Consider the following 18,482-nt stretch of genomic DNA (forward strand, 5'->3'; position numbering starts at 1 on the left):
TCGATTTAAAGATTAGTCGATTATGCACATCGATAAGTTTTAGTATGTACTTCACTCATTGCTTCACTAGCTGCCGCCCCCGCCGAACGCCGAATGAAAATGACAGATGTATGTTGACAGTTCGATGTTATGGTGGTAAGGTTAATGGACGACGAAAATAGTTTTGGTTTTATAAATATTAGACGGAAGCCATCATGTCTAATTCGTAAAAACAAAATTTAAGTAATTTGATATTAATCAAAGTGCAGTGTTATGTTATTATTTTCAAAAGTAATGTCATACCACCGTAGAAAATATTTTAATGAAGTTCCTTTGTCATGAGAATAGTTTTCCTATTACATATCGATCGATTACGAAAGCGCGTTTTTACATTGTTTTGTGAATCGCAGCAATTTATTTAATGCTTTAGCAAATTGTATAGTAGTACTTAAATGTGCTTGCGTCAAGATTTTATATAATTTCCCGTGAGTGTTGATTTTGTTATCGTGTTTTCGGTGCACTAGTTTCTCCAAATTAAAATATTTAAATCACCATAGAATTTTATTAAATCACAAGTTTTTATTCACTCCTAAAATGAGATTTACAGACTGAGCTGTGTCTGTGATTGATTTTAGATACCACGTCCATGTATTGTTGTTCTTTCCTGTAAGTATTTTGGGTCTTCTTTATTATATTTTTATTCAATAATTTTTCACTGCATAAGTGCTTTCATTTCACGTATAGTAGTCACGTTTTAGTTAAAGTTGAACCTAATAAATAGCTTTTTCCACCCTATACTATCTGGGAGCAACTAATTGTTTATATTTACCAGAAGACAATATTTTTTATTGTGTGAGGTCAATGAGCTTTATATAAGTGAGCTCAGCCCTATCTTATCTAGAGTCTTAAATTGGTTACACCAATGTCTCAATTCAAGGTGTTTGAATAGATAATCTGGCATAATGATTACTGAACTAATGATTCCAACTATATATATTAAAATAATAATAACTTGACTTTGCATAGGTGAAATTTGTGTGAATAAATCATAGGTCTATTGCTTTACACATAAAAAAATAGACTTGCTTTAAGTTATTACATTTATGTTAGTTAAATTATAAAATTATGATGTTAAAAAATATTAACAATAAAATTCATATCCTTAACATGGTTTTACAGGAGTTAAAAACCTTAAGAACTTAGTTTCAATAGTATTATACTTGTAGCAAATGTGAAAAAGGAAATTTTGCTTTATTGAGGATTCAAACCATTAATGTTTATTATCATAATATGACATAAAAGGAGTTTAATTACCCAAATAAGTAAATTGTTTTAATTAGAATGATGAATGTTAAATTAATTATGCTCATTATCCAATTGTGGTACTGTAGAATCCAGAGCAACAGTTATTGGTGAATCATGAAATTTAGTCTGGGATCTCATTACCTTTGCATTGCATGAAATAATTAAATTTAATAGTGGCTTTGTGCTCAAAGTTTGTGATCCAATAGTAGTCATTTCAATGTAAGTCTTTAGTTATTTTTTTATTTTACCTTACATTTTTATACATAATAAGTAACACACCAAATTGAACGGAATATCTAGCTTAAGCTCAATACCTTGTTTTTATTTATACAGGTCAAATTATATTAGTCACTCTTGTTTTAAATACAATTTAAGACCCTTGCGCTGCATACAAATTTGGTATACATGGGCATAATTCCTGATTTATTTGCCAGTGCATAAGATGAATGAACTGGTGGGGCCCTGGGGCTTCACTTTGGTGGCAAGTTTTGGGATACCATTTGTGCTATTCTAAGTTACATTTAAACCTTGTGCCAAATTTCATTCAAATACTTTCAAGATTTTGAATGAATGAGTTCAAACATACATGTATTTTATGCAGTTCTCGGCTGGGCGTCGGGATGGCGAGCATGAGTTCCACGCTCGTCGAAACCGTCTCCATCAACTATGAGGACTTCAACGAGAGCTTCCTCACTTGTGGCACATGTTTATGTAAGTATTGTACATCTTACTACTAACACTCCGCTTCTATCCTTAACATTTTATCTACATAATTAAATGGGGACTCTATCCGCACATGATTGTCTGTTTGATGGACATGCCATTCTTGCTAATGCATAGGGTAGGTCATGTCATGATGAAGAATTTGTGTAATAATTTAAGCATGCGAGGTCGCGGACAAAAGCTAGTGTGAAATATTTTAAATATGTGAAAGTAAATTTGTATATTCACAATTTCACATTACTTAAGGGAAAATGCATAAACTTGGACTTTTTATATGTATATTGAGAAAAGTAACATCTTATATTAGCAATAGCTGCAGGAATGATATTAGAGATATTAAGAAATAAGTACTTATTGTTCAATTACCAATATATAATATTCTATTTACCAAAGTAATTACTTTTAATCACATTAACCTCTAGGAAATAAGCTATACCTAACAGGAAAAATGTACATATATTGATGTTCACTTCTATCCTTACATAATACTGTTTTCTGTTATAATATCTCAACCTGTGTGTAAAAAAGGTATATATTTAACTTTATAGTATTTTCGAGGTTTCTGTCGAGCAAAAATTGTACTTTATCTAGCTACATTGTTACACCTTGCATGTTGTTTGACATTTCAATCTAGTATATATGTGTTAATGAGTAGTAATGAGTTTGCTGTGCCCTAAATATTTTGTGGGTTTAGCTTCACGCTCGTCGTCGTCAATTTATGAGTTCGCTGTACAATAGACACGAAATATAAATCTTGTTCTAAATAATTAAAATTCTGTTCTTATGTCTAACATCGATAATGCGGTAGATAAGTGATGGGCTATGTATAAATTGTATAAAAATAAGTAATGACTGAATAGAAATTACTCTATACTTTTGCAGGCACATACGACGGAGGAGAACATACGCCCAAACTTCTGCCATGTTCCCACACAGTCTGCCTGCACTGTCTCACTCGTATAGCCGCCTCGCAAACCCGGGACGCGGGCAGCTTCAGATGCCCCATATGCCGCGAACTCATCACCATACCCCGCGGGGGAGTGCCCGCTCTGCCCCCTTCGTTCCTCGTCAACCAACTACTCGATCTAATGGCAAGACAACGTCGCGAAGTCATACCTCAATGTAGCTCGCACCCCGGAAGAGAACTGCTTTTCTGTGAAACTTGTGACTGTGTGTTCTGCAGGCATTGTGCAGACGGCCCACATAGCGACACTCCCTGTGACCACACCGTCGTACCATTTTCTATAGCGTTAAAACGAATGTCAGAGATATTATTGTATAGAGCGAATGAGTGCCTCAGTAAACTGGGTTCCGCCAGAGATGCTGTGGCGAATGAACTGAGAAGGCTGGAAGCGGCCGCCACGGCTGCCGATGAAGCGATCGACAGACATTTTTCAGAGTTGAGATCGGCGCTTGATAAGCGACACAGTGAGCTAAAGTCTGCCGCAGCGGCTGCCGCTACGCATAAACGGAAACTGTTAGAGGAGCAATTGAAGCTTATTGATGCTGAAAAGTCAAAGGTAATATCACCAGCATATAAACTTAAACCACCAATCATTTAATTCACTATCAAACTAAAGACAAATCAAAGCATTTATTGAGAAATCGGACCTTCACAGGCACTTTTTCTCATCAAATTTAAATCACATAGTATTTCTCTAAAAGCTATAAACAACTAGTATTACGGAACGACCACTGCCAAGAAGATGCATGAACTGGTAACATTGCTGAAAAAGTAAACAAAACCACGTTTTCTTCCTGATGAATGTTCCAGGTGGAAGCAGAATGCTCAGGGCTCCAGCAGCAGGTGGAGGTCCGTGAAGTGAGCAGCCGCGCGGCGGCCTTAGGCGCTAGACTCGGCGACGCGGCTGCGCTCGCCGAGCCCAGGGAGAACGCCTTCCTAGCCGTCGACTTCGCTCACAACGACGCGCAGCAGAGATTCGCCGAGTCTTTGGCCGACCTGGGCAGAGTCCGCACCAGCACCACCTTCCCTGGACTCTGCACTTTACAGCTAGGTAACCGTTTATCTCTGTGTTTTAAGTCGCACATTTGTTAATTGACATCTTTATAGAAAAAGCTACGGTCAAGTTTGTCGCCACTTCTACACCTGTGCTTTGGAGGTGGCAGTAAACTTAGTTTAAGTAAATATTTGATGTCAATAAGTGCTTTATATCATTCGAAGTTGAATGAAGGATTTTGATTTCTTATTATTACAAAAGTAAATAAATTATTTAATTTTTTTATAATTGAACTAGCGGCTCGTCCCGGCTTCGCTCGGATAAAAACACAATAAATTATACATCTGAACCGTCCGCTTGAGTCACTCGAATCTATTAAAAAAACCCGCATCGTTGCGTAGTTTTAATAGTTTTCTATAGATAGGGACAGACAGACGGCGGGAAGCGACTTCGTTGTATAGTGTGTATTGACATGGATATGGATGTTAGAATCGTCGTGCGTGTGCGGGCTGGAGGTGGTGGTGGTGCTGCGCACGGTGGACTACCACGGTGAGCCGCGCAGCACGGGCGGCGACCCCGTCACAGCCGCCGCCACGCTGGACGGCGCGCCGCTGCCCGTCGCCGTCACCGACCAGGACACGGGACTCTACCGGTCAGACGAACACAACTATTTGTTTTTATTGCACGTAACATAATGCAAAGAAAAAAGGTTTCAAAATTATAATTAGAAAACCTATAGCGACGGCGAACTTATCCCCTGAAGTAATCTATCTTTCAGTCAACCGGTACGCGAAAAAAGAAATACATAAAACTGAGGTTGGTTGTTGGCTTCAATCTAGGACATTTTGAAATTTGAGAAACTAAAGATAATATTCATTATTTATTTATTTTCTGACATGTACAGCATACAGATACAAATAACAAAAAGTATACAGTTTCCCATACTTAATGACGACTTACTCCAAGCATAATCAAGATCGATCGGAACACAAATTCCAGCATCACCCTCCGGCCGTGGGCAGCGGGCGCGCTGTGCGTGCGCGTGCTGGTGTTCGCGCGCGGCGTGCGCGACTCGCCGCTGCGCGCGACTGTACTCGCCAGTGCTGCGCCGCTGGCGGTGTGGGGCTCCCGCGGCACCGGCAAACACCAGCTCAGCCAACCCGTGGCACTGGCCAGGTATCATTTTTTTAAATAATTGGCCGTAAAACGTAATTCTTTTTTTAATGCTAAGATAAGTAAATATACTGGCAGTTAATTCATACTTACATTGCGGAAGTTTAAAAATTTGGAAAAAGATTTATATAATAAGATAAGTTTAAGTACAGGTATTTTTTTATGCCGATAGTCGGAGCTTGATTTAAATTACATTATTCAATTTTCAATATTTAGATTGTTTAGTAACTATGAATACCGTTCAAAACATAATGCACAGTAAAAATAAAGGATATTGTAATGCTGAATGTTTACAAACTTGCTCTGATTTTAATATACACAAATCTATTTAAACGATGACCGTGAAAGCGAATGTTAAATTTGTTTAATAATTTCGTTCACAGATGCCCCAAGCGCAGAGAAATTTACGTTTTAGACGCCGGGAACTCCAGGGTCAAAGTGCTCGATGATGAAACGTTTGCATTTAAAACAGATATCATCAATGAAGGTAAGTTTAATTAAGCTTGTACCCGCTCAAAAATCCGGCTATTCCTTTTCTCGTAAAATACTTTATATTAACTTGGATTATCGCACAAAGGATCTACCCAAGGTACCGTATCTTACCACTACCAATTTATGTGTATAAGTATTTTGTAACAACCTATATCAAATATAACATTTTTACGAAATTAAACTTCAGTTTCAGTCAACTACGAAAGAATTTTAAATAATATTGATGTTGTATGAATTATTATTAAATTTCGGCGTAAAAAGAAGGTTTTTAAAATTAATTATTTGCTAAAAATCCACACCTAGGTGGATGAAGAATATTATATAAATTTCAGGTTTGGCTGGTCGGAGTTGTACCGGCATCGCGGTCACGGCAGACGGGATTGTAGTGGTCAACTGGAGGACGCGAACTATAACCGAGGTAGGGACTCACATACTATAAAAGGTGTCGACAATAGAAGCTTGTGCCAAAAATGTAATTTTTATAACCGTGTTTGAAATGGCAGGTGAACACAGAAGGCACGACGTTGCGCAGCATCCGCTCGGAGCGGCTGGTGGAGCCGGTGAGCGTGGCGGCGGACGTCAGCTGCCGGCGCATAGCGGTGGCCGACAACGGCGCCCGCGCCGTCTTCTTGTTCGACGACAGGGGCCACATTCTGCGGGAGGTCAGTGCAGTGCGCTACTAACTGCCTAGCATTATTCTACCCATATCAGATACTTTTGTCTAAAGTCAAAAAGTTTTTTATGGATTGCTTGTATGACAGTAATTTATCGTGACGTCACGGATTTTTAGTCATAAAACAGTCCTAATATATTATGAGTCTAAAAAAAGTAAATCTCATAATTAATAAGCAATTGATAATTTAAAGTGACATTAATAAACCAAATACAATAATTAAATATCTATATGTATTTTATTTTATAACCTGTGAAGTAGATAATTGCTCAGTGGCGCTCTGTTGCGAAAATGCAGTACGTTGCATCTCCGTCGTGCTCCGTTGTTTTATATAGGTTTCTATATGCGGACGTGTGTTGTCGCACATCAAAACTTCATACAATTCTGCGTTGTCTATCGACGATTTATAAAATTTCAATGGTGGCGTCAGTGTGCATGAATTTAATATAAATTAATACCGGCTCACACTATCGCCGCAATCAGGACACGAATGCATGAATATTGTGTAGTTCCTGTGAAAGTTTTTACCGCAATGAAATACCAGTAATGTATACCGAATCCGCAAAGTTCGTCGAAATGTGTAGCCGATGAAAAGAATAAATATAAAATGTATACAACAATAAATAAATAGCTAACAAAGTGATACGTGCAATGTCAAATAAAATTAATTGAATTTCAGATTGGCAGCGGCGAACTGGGTCTTGTGGGCGGTCTGGCGCTGACAAAGGACTTGCTCGTTGTGGCAGATGTTGCTGTCAAGATATACGACTTGGAGGGGAATCTCAAAAACACATTTGCACCAGTGCCTAAAGGTCAGTTTCAAATTCAAATTTCTTTATTATACATATTGACGTCTAACATTAACATTTGCGAAACACATTGTTTCAAACTGTTCGATTATATACCTAAACTTTCATTAGGAAACATACTATCCATTTGTGAAGTGTGAAAACTGGACCTAACTACCTGTAGAAAGTTTATAGCGAACATGTTATCAAATACTTATCAGCGAGCGGCGAAACATTATTTGTATATGTTTGAGTATGTTTAATATATCCGTTAGGTCGCGGCGGCTACGGCGGCATAGCGCTGGAGGAGTCGCCGCACGGACTGCGCATAGTGTGCGCGCGGTCGGTGCGCGGGCGCGCGGCGCTGTGTGTGCTCGCGGCGGAGGGCGGGCGCGCGCTCGCCGCCTGCGAGCTGGCCGAGCGCCGCCCGCGCCGCGTGGCGGGGCTCGCGGTGCTGCGCGGCCGCCGCGCGCTGCTGGCCGACCTCGCCGCCGACTGTCTGCGGCTGCACAGCTACTGGTGATTGGTGATGCTGCACGGTCACTACTACTTTTTATTTCAATTGTCCTTTTAGATTCCTCTTTTTATATTCCTCTCATTCGTCACATTCGACTTTTCTATTTCAGAGTGGAGTGCGTCAACCGAGGAGGAAAGCCTGACGCCGTATGGCGAATCGTTATCGAATTTCATGCTAGTCCAATATTATAATGGAAACGAACTGTTGGCCATACATCGCACGCAGCGAGCAAAAGCATTTGCACCAAAGTTAGCGGCGTACGCTGTGTTATCCTACGATAACCATAGTACTTACAGTATTTATTTCGTATTAAGTCGGCTAAGCTATGTGTTTGTTTCTATTTTTTTTTATGTCGAGTTTACTCGGTGTTAATTATGTATATTTTTGACTTACGACTGATTTTTATATGATTTTGTGACTAGTTCACTTAACGTCAGAAAAGCAGGCTACTGCTTATAGTCATAAGACTAAGTCAACGTTATTGCATTGTTTTGACGACTGTACCTTTATTACCTTTAAGTACAGGTCACATTTCGGTTTTTCTATATTTTTTGTTTTGTTTTTAATAAGATGAAGTCACTCATCTCATTTTATATATGTTAAAATGTAATGACTCGAAATTTTTTATTGGCGAATTACTTGTATCTAACTAGTCGTACAACAGTGGCATTTATTTGTATTGAAAATTAATCACTAATAAATAATATATATTTAAGGGGAAATCGGAGGAATCTCATTTGGTAAGACTTCACGACAATATTTGTTGGCCATGTTGTTTGAACGTAATCATCAATCACACCATTTTTCAATCAAGAAATTCTCAAAAAGTAGTTAGCTCAGTTTGTTTCTTGTAAGACGAAAGAAATAATATTTAAATCATGGCGCCACATTATTTAATATTTAATTGTAATTTTCGAATATCACTTACTGCCCAGTACATATCGCGTAATGGGCTTTTTTATCTGTGATTTTAACTGCTTAATTGCAGTATCTCGAATTCAAGAACAAATTAGTATCATTTATCATAGTTTTTCTCATATAAATTACGTATATCATATGTAACAAAAAGTGCATTATTAAATTGCTCAATGGGACTATATAACACCATATCATGAGAAATTGCTTCCATTTTGCTAGAAACTAGACTTGAAAATGCGTTAGAAAGAGATATAAAATGATTTAATTAGTCAAAAATGAAGGTCAATTCAAAATAAGGCGATGTAATAAAGGAATGATTACGGCTTAAATATGTTTTGTTTGTATAATGTTAGTAATTGATATGTCCGTGATATGTAATACATTTGTGCGATATTTAAAACAAATATGTACTTGAACAGCAATATTTTATAGATACATCGACTAAAGTAATCCCATCGAAATATAAATACTCCGCCATCAGTCCTAATAAGCTACAATCGGTGAAGTTATTTTCACCATGGCTTCATATCTGTAGACACTGTGTAATAATAATCTCAAGTGAGCATTTTTTTTTATTATAACATCGTGTTTTTCACCGTCAATCGAGACAACTGTTATACTACTTAATCATATTTAAAATATTAATATTAATTGTAATATAACAGTAGATGCAGAATACGTTTAACATCAAAGTGTTACAATTAACTGTTATAATAGTTATCACTACGAACGAGGCTACGTTATTTAGTTGTAAAGTTCATAATATAATGTTCAATAGTCGTTATTTAAAAATGAAATGTGTAGTTTATCCGTTAACACCATATTATTTTTAGTCACTGTCATAGACCCAATATAGTATAGTGCGAAATAAAAGTTAGCGTAAAATACTAGTTATTTTCTGAGAAAACTGAAATACAGTGCGAATATTCAAAAAAATTAAGTCGTCGAGTCTCACTTGTGACGTTTAAATCTGCACCATCTATCAACAGACAAAGTTGATAATGCAGTGCTCTCAGAAATTATTTGCTCTTAGTGGGCTGACGCTAAGGTAATTTTTATGTAGCCTGTTTAATACTGGGCAAAGGCCTCCCCTTTATCATCTTGTATTCGTTTGGAACATTCCGCCGGCGAATAATGTTTTTTTGTTTCCAAATCTACCTTGTTAATGGCAACGCGCAATCCTAATTCCAATAGATTGGTTAATCTATACCACATTTGAATATTGTCTTTTTATGTAGATATTTTTTATATTATCTCAAAATTGGTTATTCACAAAATACTACATGTAAATATAAAAGTACTAAAATGTCTATCCTACCAGATATTGTAAATAAGCACATTAAACGAATTTAGAGTATTTATAGTCTGTGCTCTACTTCAAATTAAAGCAGGACTCAAGAAATTAATCAACGCATTTTTCGAAATAGTTATTGCAGTGGATCATAAAAGTAAAGCATAATAAAGGGGTTCACAAGAACGACAGATTGTGTAAATAAACTATTCATACTAATATTTTTACCAGTGCATAACTTGGGCCTATACACCTACCCTACGTACGTGTCGACTTATTCATATTACGTTACGAAATTACGTTCTATTTAGTAGTTTGAGAGTATGTCAAAACAAAATACATAATGGCTTAATCAAACAGTATGTCTGTATAGTTACCGATATTGTGTTTAGTGCTTGTAGACGAATGAGAATCAACTGTGTGGTTTTGCGTTTACTTCGGTCCCTTTGATCACTCGAGCCAGATGTTTGAACCATTCTATCGATCCATTGTTTGATTGTTGTATAACGTGTGAATGTGGTGATAAAGTATGTAAACTAAACTCTTTACAAAATATCGTTTGCCATTGTAATTGCTAGAGTAATCGAAATAATCTGGGTGTCTATTCTGCTAAAGTTAATAGCGTCTCAATAGTCGTTCTTATTGCGTATAAATTAGAACTATTATTGAGACGCGATTTAAATGAAACAGCAGAATTTACACCCTGCACGAAGTTCTATAGACAATCGATCAATATCTATTGAATTAATTGCTTTATTTCAGTATTAAGACAGTTTCGAAATTGCGATAACTTCTGTAAACTAATCACTTAACGCACAGAACACGTTAAGATAAATTAGTTTTGTCACAAACTATTCTTCACTGCCTTTCTCATACGTGTGCATTTATACGTTCACACGAATTACTTTAAGTTAGGTCGATGATTGTTACGAGGTAAAAGTTCCAGTTAATGTCAGTGAAAACAGCATATTGGTACAAAAGTAGAAAATTATTTATTATAAGAGAGATATGATTTTATAAATTCAATAGTATCATCTAAAACTAAGCATTTCTGATTTAATTTGTGTTACTTTTAAAATGTATTTTGCCAAAAGAAAGTATTTTTGAAAAATAATGGGAATTGATTCTAAAGCTTATTATTAAAGCAAACTCAAAAAGCAAATTCTATTTTATCAAAAGCTGTGAAACTGTACTTAAAAAAATCACAGAGTATCTCAGTGTATTGTCTATAATGTTACGTTGTGCAGAACACAATAAAATGTGAAAAGCTATTTTATTTGTTTCATTGAACTAAATACCACTCAGAGACGGGCAAAATGTAATTTGATTAACGATTGGCGTGACGCACTATCACATGAACACATACAATTTTGTAACTATAACGCCACACATGCAGAAAAAAACAATTTCATTGATAAATCTTGACAGATCTAGCTTCTGATTACAAATGCATATAGCTCTGATACCATCAATATATTTAATTTATTAATTATTCTAAATAAAACACATGAAAAGTTTAAATGCAAGTCTTTATTTTCTGTTATTACAATAATTGACGAAATCGATAAAGTTGTGATCATCGATTACTAAATTAAATTCTGTATGACAGCATCAAATTAACACTAGGTAATTTAAAATGCAAAATATCTAGAATATGAAGCTCAATCAATCGGCATTGGACTCTACTTATGTCGCAGACATCACTTTCGCGAAATGAATATAAACATATTTTTTTCATCCTGAGTCATTAACACCAGTCTTGTTAATTTAATTTGGTTACGAGAGTAGATAAAGGAAATTAATCTTCTTTTTTAATAAAAAAGATAATGAATATACCTTTTCTGTTAAAAAATAAATCACATTTCGCAAAAATGGCATCAGCCGGTTCCTTTAAATACTGATTAATTAATGATAATACTTCCAATATTACAAGTAATATAACATGCAATGTATTTATATTTACAAATACTCTCAGGTAAATAAATCCAAACAAATCAATAGATATCTAAATAAACCTAAAGAAAAGAATAATAATGGTCGGACATTTTCAGAAAAAAAAAGTCATAGGCTTTGTATACCTATTCAACTAATATTAAAATTTAATTGGACAGAGATCAGTTTATCCTTAATATATTTGTGACCTAAGAATATTTTAAAATCCTAACTAAACGTATAAAAATAGTTGTTTAATAAACGATTCAATACATACAAAAATAAATGCTCATGACGAGAAATGTTTTTACGTCGGACGTGCGAACCCAACAACATGCATAAAACAAATCATTTAAACACAGGTATAAAACATATAAACATTGTCAATCGACAAGTTTTTCCTGCAGTCGAGTTTGGTAGGTATAGTGATATCAAAAATAAGTTTTAAAATAATTTTAATTTGTGGAGCGTTATAATCAATCCAACATCAAGTTCGCGCGTGCAACGGAAATGTACCGATAATACGTAACTCACTTCCCGAACGTAGCCAAGGTTTCCTTGCAGTCTTGTATGGTCTTCTTGAGGCGCTCGACGGTGGCCGACGTCTGCTTGGAGCCCAGCAGCCGGGTGCAGCTGCTGATCGTGGTGTGGTACCCGCACACGTTGTGGAACACCCTCACGGCTCGGTCGCCGCACACGAACAAATATTTTCCGCTAGCATCAAACTTCATGTAATTTATTAACCCTGTAAATATAAAAAATAATGTTAATCTTGTGAGCAAAAATAAGGAAGTTATTATATGTGAGATTATGATTATGAGTTTCACTGCAAATTTCCACACATTATCATTAACATAAATATATATGTAAAAATTAATCAAGGAAAATAGCAGTGAAACTCATTAATATTCTCTTGTGGTTCAAATATGTCCTTCCGAATCTTATTTACAAATACCTCAACATTACGCCCACTATAAAAAACTCGATAAGCAATGTCGATTGTTCGATTTTTGTATATTCGTAGGTGCACATATTGCTGCCACATGTTCATAGTACAAGTACTAAGGGTCGGTCGATAACGATGCCTTGAAACGAGCTTCAATAATTCAGTGACAGAGCGACATAGCCTCGATCCAATTAACTTTCATTGTAAATCTAAATGTCTGAGTCAAAGGGACTCTCCGCTTTTGCTTTTTATCTTCAAAGAAAGCAATTCCTAGGATCATTGGGTGTCAAAATCTTTTGAGAAAACTACAATCAAAATTTGGTTGAACAAAAAATTATGTTCCACGAACTACAACTTATGACCAAAAAGTTTTTTTTATTTACAGTATTTCTCTACCCCAAAACCCCGCGGGTAGTTAGTCTAGTCTAGTAATATAGTCTTATATCTTGATGCATATTAGTCTGTGATTATTAATGACGTTAATTTATTATGAGATATTAATATCCTCATCAAATTAATTTAATGATTCATAAGCACTATGTATACGGCAACCATTCACGTCATGAGCTGTGTTGTTAGACAAGGCAAATAACATCATTTTCCTTCTGTGACACGTTTTGCTTAGAAAAACCAGCTGCTCAAATATTCCAGTAGGTAAAAATGTTGCATAATTATGAATTTAGAAAATAAATATTTATAAACGGGTGACTATTGATGTACTGTTATTTATATATTGAATCAAATTATATTGATACTAGACGTTACCCGGGGCTTCGCTCCCAAGGGAATTTTGAGATATTACTCACCTCGGTAGTCGCCTAGTTTCGGATATTACTCGCCTCAAACATACAAACGCTTACCTCTTTATAATAATAGTATAGATTGGACAATTTAACCATATTTACGTACAAGCTTTTATCTTTACTTGCAATGTAACTATGTATGTCCCTATGTCTCGAGTGGAATCTTACAACTCACGTTTGAAGCAGATATCTTCAACCGATTAAACTGTACTTTATTTGGATGACATGTTTAGTTTGGATGACAATGCATTATTGTGACGGTTTATCCAGGCTCCAGACGTGCGAAGTCCTCAACGGACGGACATGATTTGTCCCACGTTGAATGCAATAATCTCCCTGACAACATCAAAAGCTAAAAAACTTATTTTAATTAGAAATGAGTAGAAAGTAATTAGGAACAGCGAACTAAATCATTTTAATTGTTACGATCAAGTGATAACACCCATTGCTATCTGAAAGGCGGTCAAAATAGTCATGCGTTATCAACATCGCAATTTAGTCTTCATCAAGTATGGGTCAGTAAAAACGTTTGATTTCGAAATCAGGTCGACAGCACTTCACTATTCCGGGACATGCACGCTCATTATACATATTTCAATGGTGCACATGAGCCACTATAATGTTTAAATCAAATTCCGAACTTATTTTATTTTAATATAACGTTTAAAATAAAATAAAAATTATTTATTTCAGGCACATAATGACCCATAAAAAAATTACAATTTTCATTTTTTATTAATTACAATAAAATTAAAATTTTGGTACTTACAAATAACAAATTTTTAAGTAACATATTTATTATAAAGTAATTGAATTAATTAATTTTATTTTGTTTATTTTATTTGTTTTATTTTTTATTTTGGTTAATATAGACTAAATATTGTACGTTTAGGCGCTTCTCTCTCTCTCTCATCTAAGTTTTCTGTGTTTCCAGCTGAAGTAGAAACCGGTAACGCTTACGTAGGAGCCGCCCAGGTTCCGCTTTCCTACTTTTTCCTCTCCACATCACACGAACTTCGGCATCCTTAGTAGTCAGACTGACTATTAAACACGCATATGCTCCTTGATATCATAAAGCCAGCACTTTAGGTTCTGTACGCTTAGGCGCCTACCTGACGTAGAAAATTGTATGTACATATTTTCACAAAGAAAAATGGTAGACTAATTGAAAATTTCAATTAAGTGTATTGAAGTTGTGATACCTGTGTAGACATTCTCCACGGTGTCGTACAGTTTCCCAGTGTAAGTGTCGTAGAACTCGACACTGGAGTCTACTGACACGGCCAGCACTTCGGAGTTGGGAGACAGTGCGATGTGCGGCGGGTTGGCCGTCTGTGTGTAGGTGCCAGTTTCTAGCACGTGGGGCGACTCACCGCGTGAATACTCGACTGAAAAATTGTTTAAAATACAAGTGTTAAATTTTTTTGTAAACAATAAATTACAGTGGCGTGGTTCCCGCCCTAGAATAGGACATAGACTAAATACTTAGGCAGCACCATATCCTCTTGTGGATGTCGTACAAGGCAAATATGGGATGAAAATGAAATAGGCGACGACACCATTATCAAAGCATAACTGATCTTCGAAACATATAAGCGGCCCCGTGCCTCGAGGCCTCACAGTCATGATATTAATCAGGAAGACGTTCAGATAGGAGAGAGAGAGGAAGTAAATGTACAACACTCAACAGTCACATTGATTCATTTTACAATATCTTCAACATCACAGATGTCATAAATGAAAATCTTTTTTTGAAAAATTATATGGGGTTTGTATGACCCACTAGATTGTTTTGTCAACTCAAAACAATACAAAGGGTTTTCTTTGAAAATAAAATTATATTTATGTCACAAAACATTTCCGACGTCGTCCTAAAAATACACCGAAGGTTACTAATTCAAATGCCATACACGATACGCCCACCTGTTGCGCGCCCACCTGTACATTATGTTAGAACCTTATTAACTGTAATCTTCTATTTTCTATTTATATCAAGTGATGCTCGTGTAAAGGATAACATTCCTTTTTATAAAATCTTTAAAATCCATCCAGTCAAATCAGACACTTTACATGTGTCGAAAACAAAAATTATATGGGGCTTGTATGACAGTGGCACAAAAGTGACGTCACAAATGTGGGGAGTCGAAAAGCGTATTAATAAAAAAATTTAAGAAATAGTGTCGTGTTTCATTATGTGTATTCATTTATACATGTCATTTTATACACGAGCAATAAGCTTATTATTGAACGCAAACGGAAACAAAGAATAATAATTTAAATATATAAAAAAGTTATTTTAAAGTCGTCTACCTATCGGAAAGACGTAAACACCATTTCGCACATTTTTTACGATAATTACAATATGGGCAATTAAACATACAAAAATCCTCCTAAACATACTTGGCATTCACTATTTTAGGAACAAAACATTATTGGGTTACTGACACTGATGTTGTGACGTGATTTTTTATTCGACATCGCAAAAAAGGTGACATGGTTTTCTGCATTTACGTAGGTTATGTACCTGATGAAGAAAATCTATGTGACGTCACTGACGTCGCCATCACCAATATATTTTCATAGTGAACTAGAAAAACTAAGGTTTAGTGCGTTTTACACAAATTTACACAAAAAGCAAAGACCTAGAAAACTTTATAGACGACGCACCACGGAGTGTAATCAAATGAGATAAAATATTTTCATATAGGTAATTTCCCCGTCCAATCCGGCTAATCATACAAATGTATATTGGGCAGGGCGGCACGTGATGAGAGAGGGACAAAACGTTCTCTCGTTCTTATACGTTTTTTCTTATGTATTTCATAACGCATATATCTTGTATAAGCGAAATGGAAGATATGACGGGGTCTATAGCTTTCTAAGTCTACATTCAAAGTCTAACATAACATCAAACAGCTTAAAGTCGGATGTTTTGTTTTTTCAACCAGCCTAATATAAAAAATTCCAAAACAGTTTGTTTTACAATGTTTTATCCCGAAACTACTGGACCGATTTGGTAGATATTTGATATACTTACGTATACATAATCATCATCAATATATTATTTGTTCATGATCATGTATTTATTGAATATTTTTAATTCCAATTATAGTCTTCCCACGAGAAAGCATTTTCCAAAGCCGTAACGAAGTAGTCAGCGGGTCAAGTATTTATTAAAACATTTAGATAACTCTTCATAACACGTGTATTTGTTTACAAACACGAATGTCATGCTAAGGGTTTCTTGACACTTTAGATACATGCTCGGATAAAATTCATTTTCGCAGACTTAAATACGATAATATAAGGGAAAAAAGCGATTATGCGTGATGTGATGAACATGAAGTGGATGAGTACTTTCAGGTGTCATCAAATTTATTAAATGATTCGTCCAATATACTTACGTAACAAACAGATCAGTTTTTTCTTTCGGATTCGCGCCCTTATATTGAATGTAATTGCTTAGTTCTCATACACACATAGCTTAGGGTTAATTACTCATAAAAGCAACTCTGGAAATATTACGAGATCATTGACTTTGCGAAGGTGAACTAACTTTCTACCATTTTGGTTCGCAGTCTACCATATATTGGAATCTTTCAATTTCATTGTCTGAAGTGCGCTTTAGGTACCTACTCAGTATATTCTCTGCTATTGGACAAAATTTAACTGACGGGTAACACGCCACTGCTAAGGTCGAATGAGTGGCGCAGTTGAATAAATTTAGTTCGAAATCTTATTGCTAAATTTCAATAACATTCATTGTTATGTATGTATGTTATAAATATTGAAAAAGTTATTTATTCTGCCGGAATAACATTTTCAACTATAGAAAAACATGTTCATGTCATTTCCAACGAACGCGAAATAAGATAAAATTAAAGACAAACTTTTCCTACTCGAATATCACGTTATATTTTTAAACAAACTGGTTATGACGATGAAGAGCTATCTAGGTAGGTAACTATGAATATACAAACCTGTCATAATTTAAATATTTATTAAAACAAGTCACTTAAATTAACTATAGACAAGTGTGCTACATTGGCCAATATTTGTAAATTATTATGAAAATTTATGTTTGACTGCGGTAAACATATGTGTTCAAATACAAATACGCAGTACACAGTAAAATATGAGTATAAACTCTGCAAGATAAGTGAAACATATGCGCATAATTCAATAGGTAGGTACTCACTCTTTGTGTGGTAGAGCTTCCACGTGCCGTCCTTCGATATGGTGGCGATGTGCGACGTGTCCACGTCGAACGCTACGTCATACACGCCCGACGTGTGCCCTGTCAGTTCGAAAGCCTTTGCCACTTGTTTGAACTCCCCCGTCCTCGTGAAACACACCTCCATCACTTTGACATCGGGCGCAAACCCTGTCGCCACGACGAATCGCCCGCACGGCGATATCTTCGCCGAATATGTGCTCATCAAATACGTATCCAGCCTATCCAATTGTTGTCCCTTCAGGTCCCAGATAACCATATCAGTCTTACAAGAACAGGACATCATGAACTTCCCGTTGCTCGATATTCCGAAGCCCACGACGTCATCCGCGTGCACCTGAAACATAATAACGACTGCGATTAAAATCTCTTTAGCTAGTTTCATAAATGCTTTGTGTTATTGACCTTAATCTCTCAGTCATTGTTTTAGCTTTTATTTCATTAGATGGGTTTGACGACCCGAAAAGATAACGTATATTCAAAGTATCTTTGGAATAACGCGATTGGTTGAACGCGCAGACAGCAATTCCTTGAAATCTTGTGATAAGTAATATCTGGGAGCTGGTATTGTATGCAGCGATGCAGCCGGCAGCCGGCGCATCATGTTTTATGTAGGTGTATGTGAGTGAGGAAAACGACCGACGAACCTTCCGCAGCTAAAAATATTTTCGAGGCTGCGCGTGCGGCGGTCCGCACACTTAGGTGCGTCAGCAGCGCAGTATAGTATCATCTTATTACACCTATCATAAA

At 36.0% G+C, this 18,482-nt stretch overlaps 2 protein-coding genes across 5 annotated transcripts in view; one reads left to right on the top strand and one right to left on the bottom strand.

Annotated features, from left to right (window-relative positions):
• Nucleotides 1-83: 83 nt before the first annotated feature.
• LOC128674555 (tripartite motif-containing protein 3-like) lies at nt 84-11,088 on the top strand. 4 transcript variants are annotated; one of them, XM_053753178.1, is made up of 12 exons: nt 84-108; nt 1,886-1,995; nt 2,890-3,527; nt 3,782-4,022; nt 4,455-4,617; nt 4,965-5,141; nt 5,522-5,625; nt 5,963-6,048; nt 6,134-6,292; nt 6,983-7,115; nt 7,367-7,630; nt 7,718-11,088. In XM_053753178.1, exons 2-11 carry the CDS (start codon nt 1,905-1,907, stop codon nt 7,612-7,614), a joined length of 2,040 nt encoding a protein of 679 aa, XP_053609153.1. In that variant the 5' UTR covers nt 84-108; nt 1,886-1,904; the 3' UTR covers nt 7,615-7,630; nt 7,718-11,088. The 4 variants fall into 4 exon arrangements, with proteins under 4 accessions (XP_053609153.1, XP_053609150.1, XP_053609151.1 ...); XM_053753175.1 differs by lacking the exon at nt 84-108 and adding an exon at nt 119-645; XM_053753176.1 differs by lacking the exon at nt 84-108 and adding an exon at nt 119-645 and having other exon boundaries at nt 7,367-7,610.
• A 240-nt stretch (nt 11,089-11,328) lies between these two features.
• Nucleotides 11,329-18,482, bottom strand: part of prage — a 58,695-nt gene continuing 51,541 nt past the window's right edge. The window contains exons 4-6 of the mRNA XM_053753188.1: nt 17,697-18,069; nt 14,701-14,886; nt 11,329-12,494 (exon numbers count right to left, since the gene is read on the bottom strand). Coding sequence (XP_053609163.1) covers nt 12,280-12,494; nt 14,701-14,886; nt 17,697-18,069 — 774 coding nt within the window. The 3' untranslated portion in view covers nt 11,329-12,279. The remainder of the gene's footprint in view (nt 12,495-14,700; nt 14,887-17,696; nt 18,070-18,482) is intronic.

The sequence above is a fragment of the Plodia interpunctella genome, chromosome 13, assembly GCF_027563975.2.
Source record: "Plodia interpunctella isolate USDA-ARS_2022_Savannah chromosome 13, ilPloInte3.2, whole genome shotgun sequence".
NCBI lineage: Eukaryota > Metazoa > Arthropoda > Insecta > Lepidoptera > Pyralidae > Plodia > Plodia interpunctella.

Coding starts and splice junctions, on each gene's coding strand:
- LOC128674555 (XM_053753175.1), top strand. CDS start 626: ATGTATTGTTGTTCTTTCCT. Junction 4,023..4,454: donor ACTCTGCACTTTACAGCTAG/GTAACCGTTTAT, acceptor TATGGATGTTAG/AATCGTCGTGCGTGTGCGGG. Junction 7,116..7,366: donor ATTTGCACCAGTGCCTAAAG/GTCAGTTTCAAA, acceptor TATATCCGTTAG/GTCGCGGCGGCTACGGCGGC.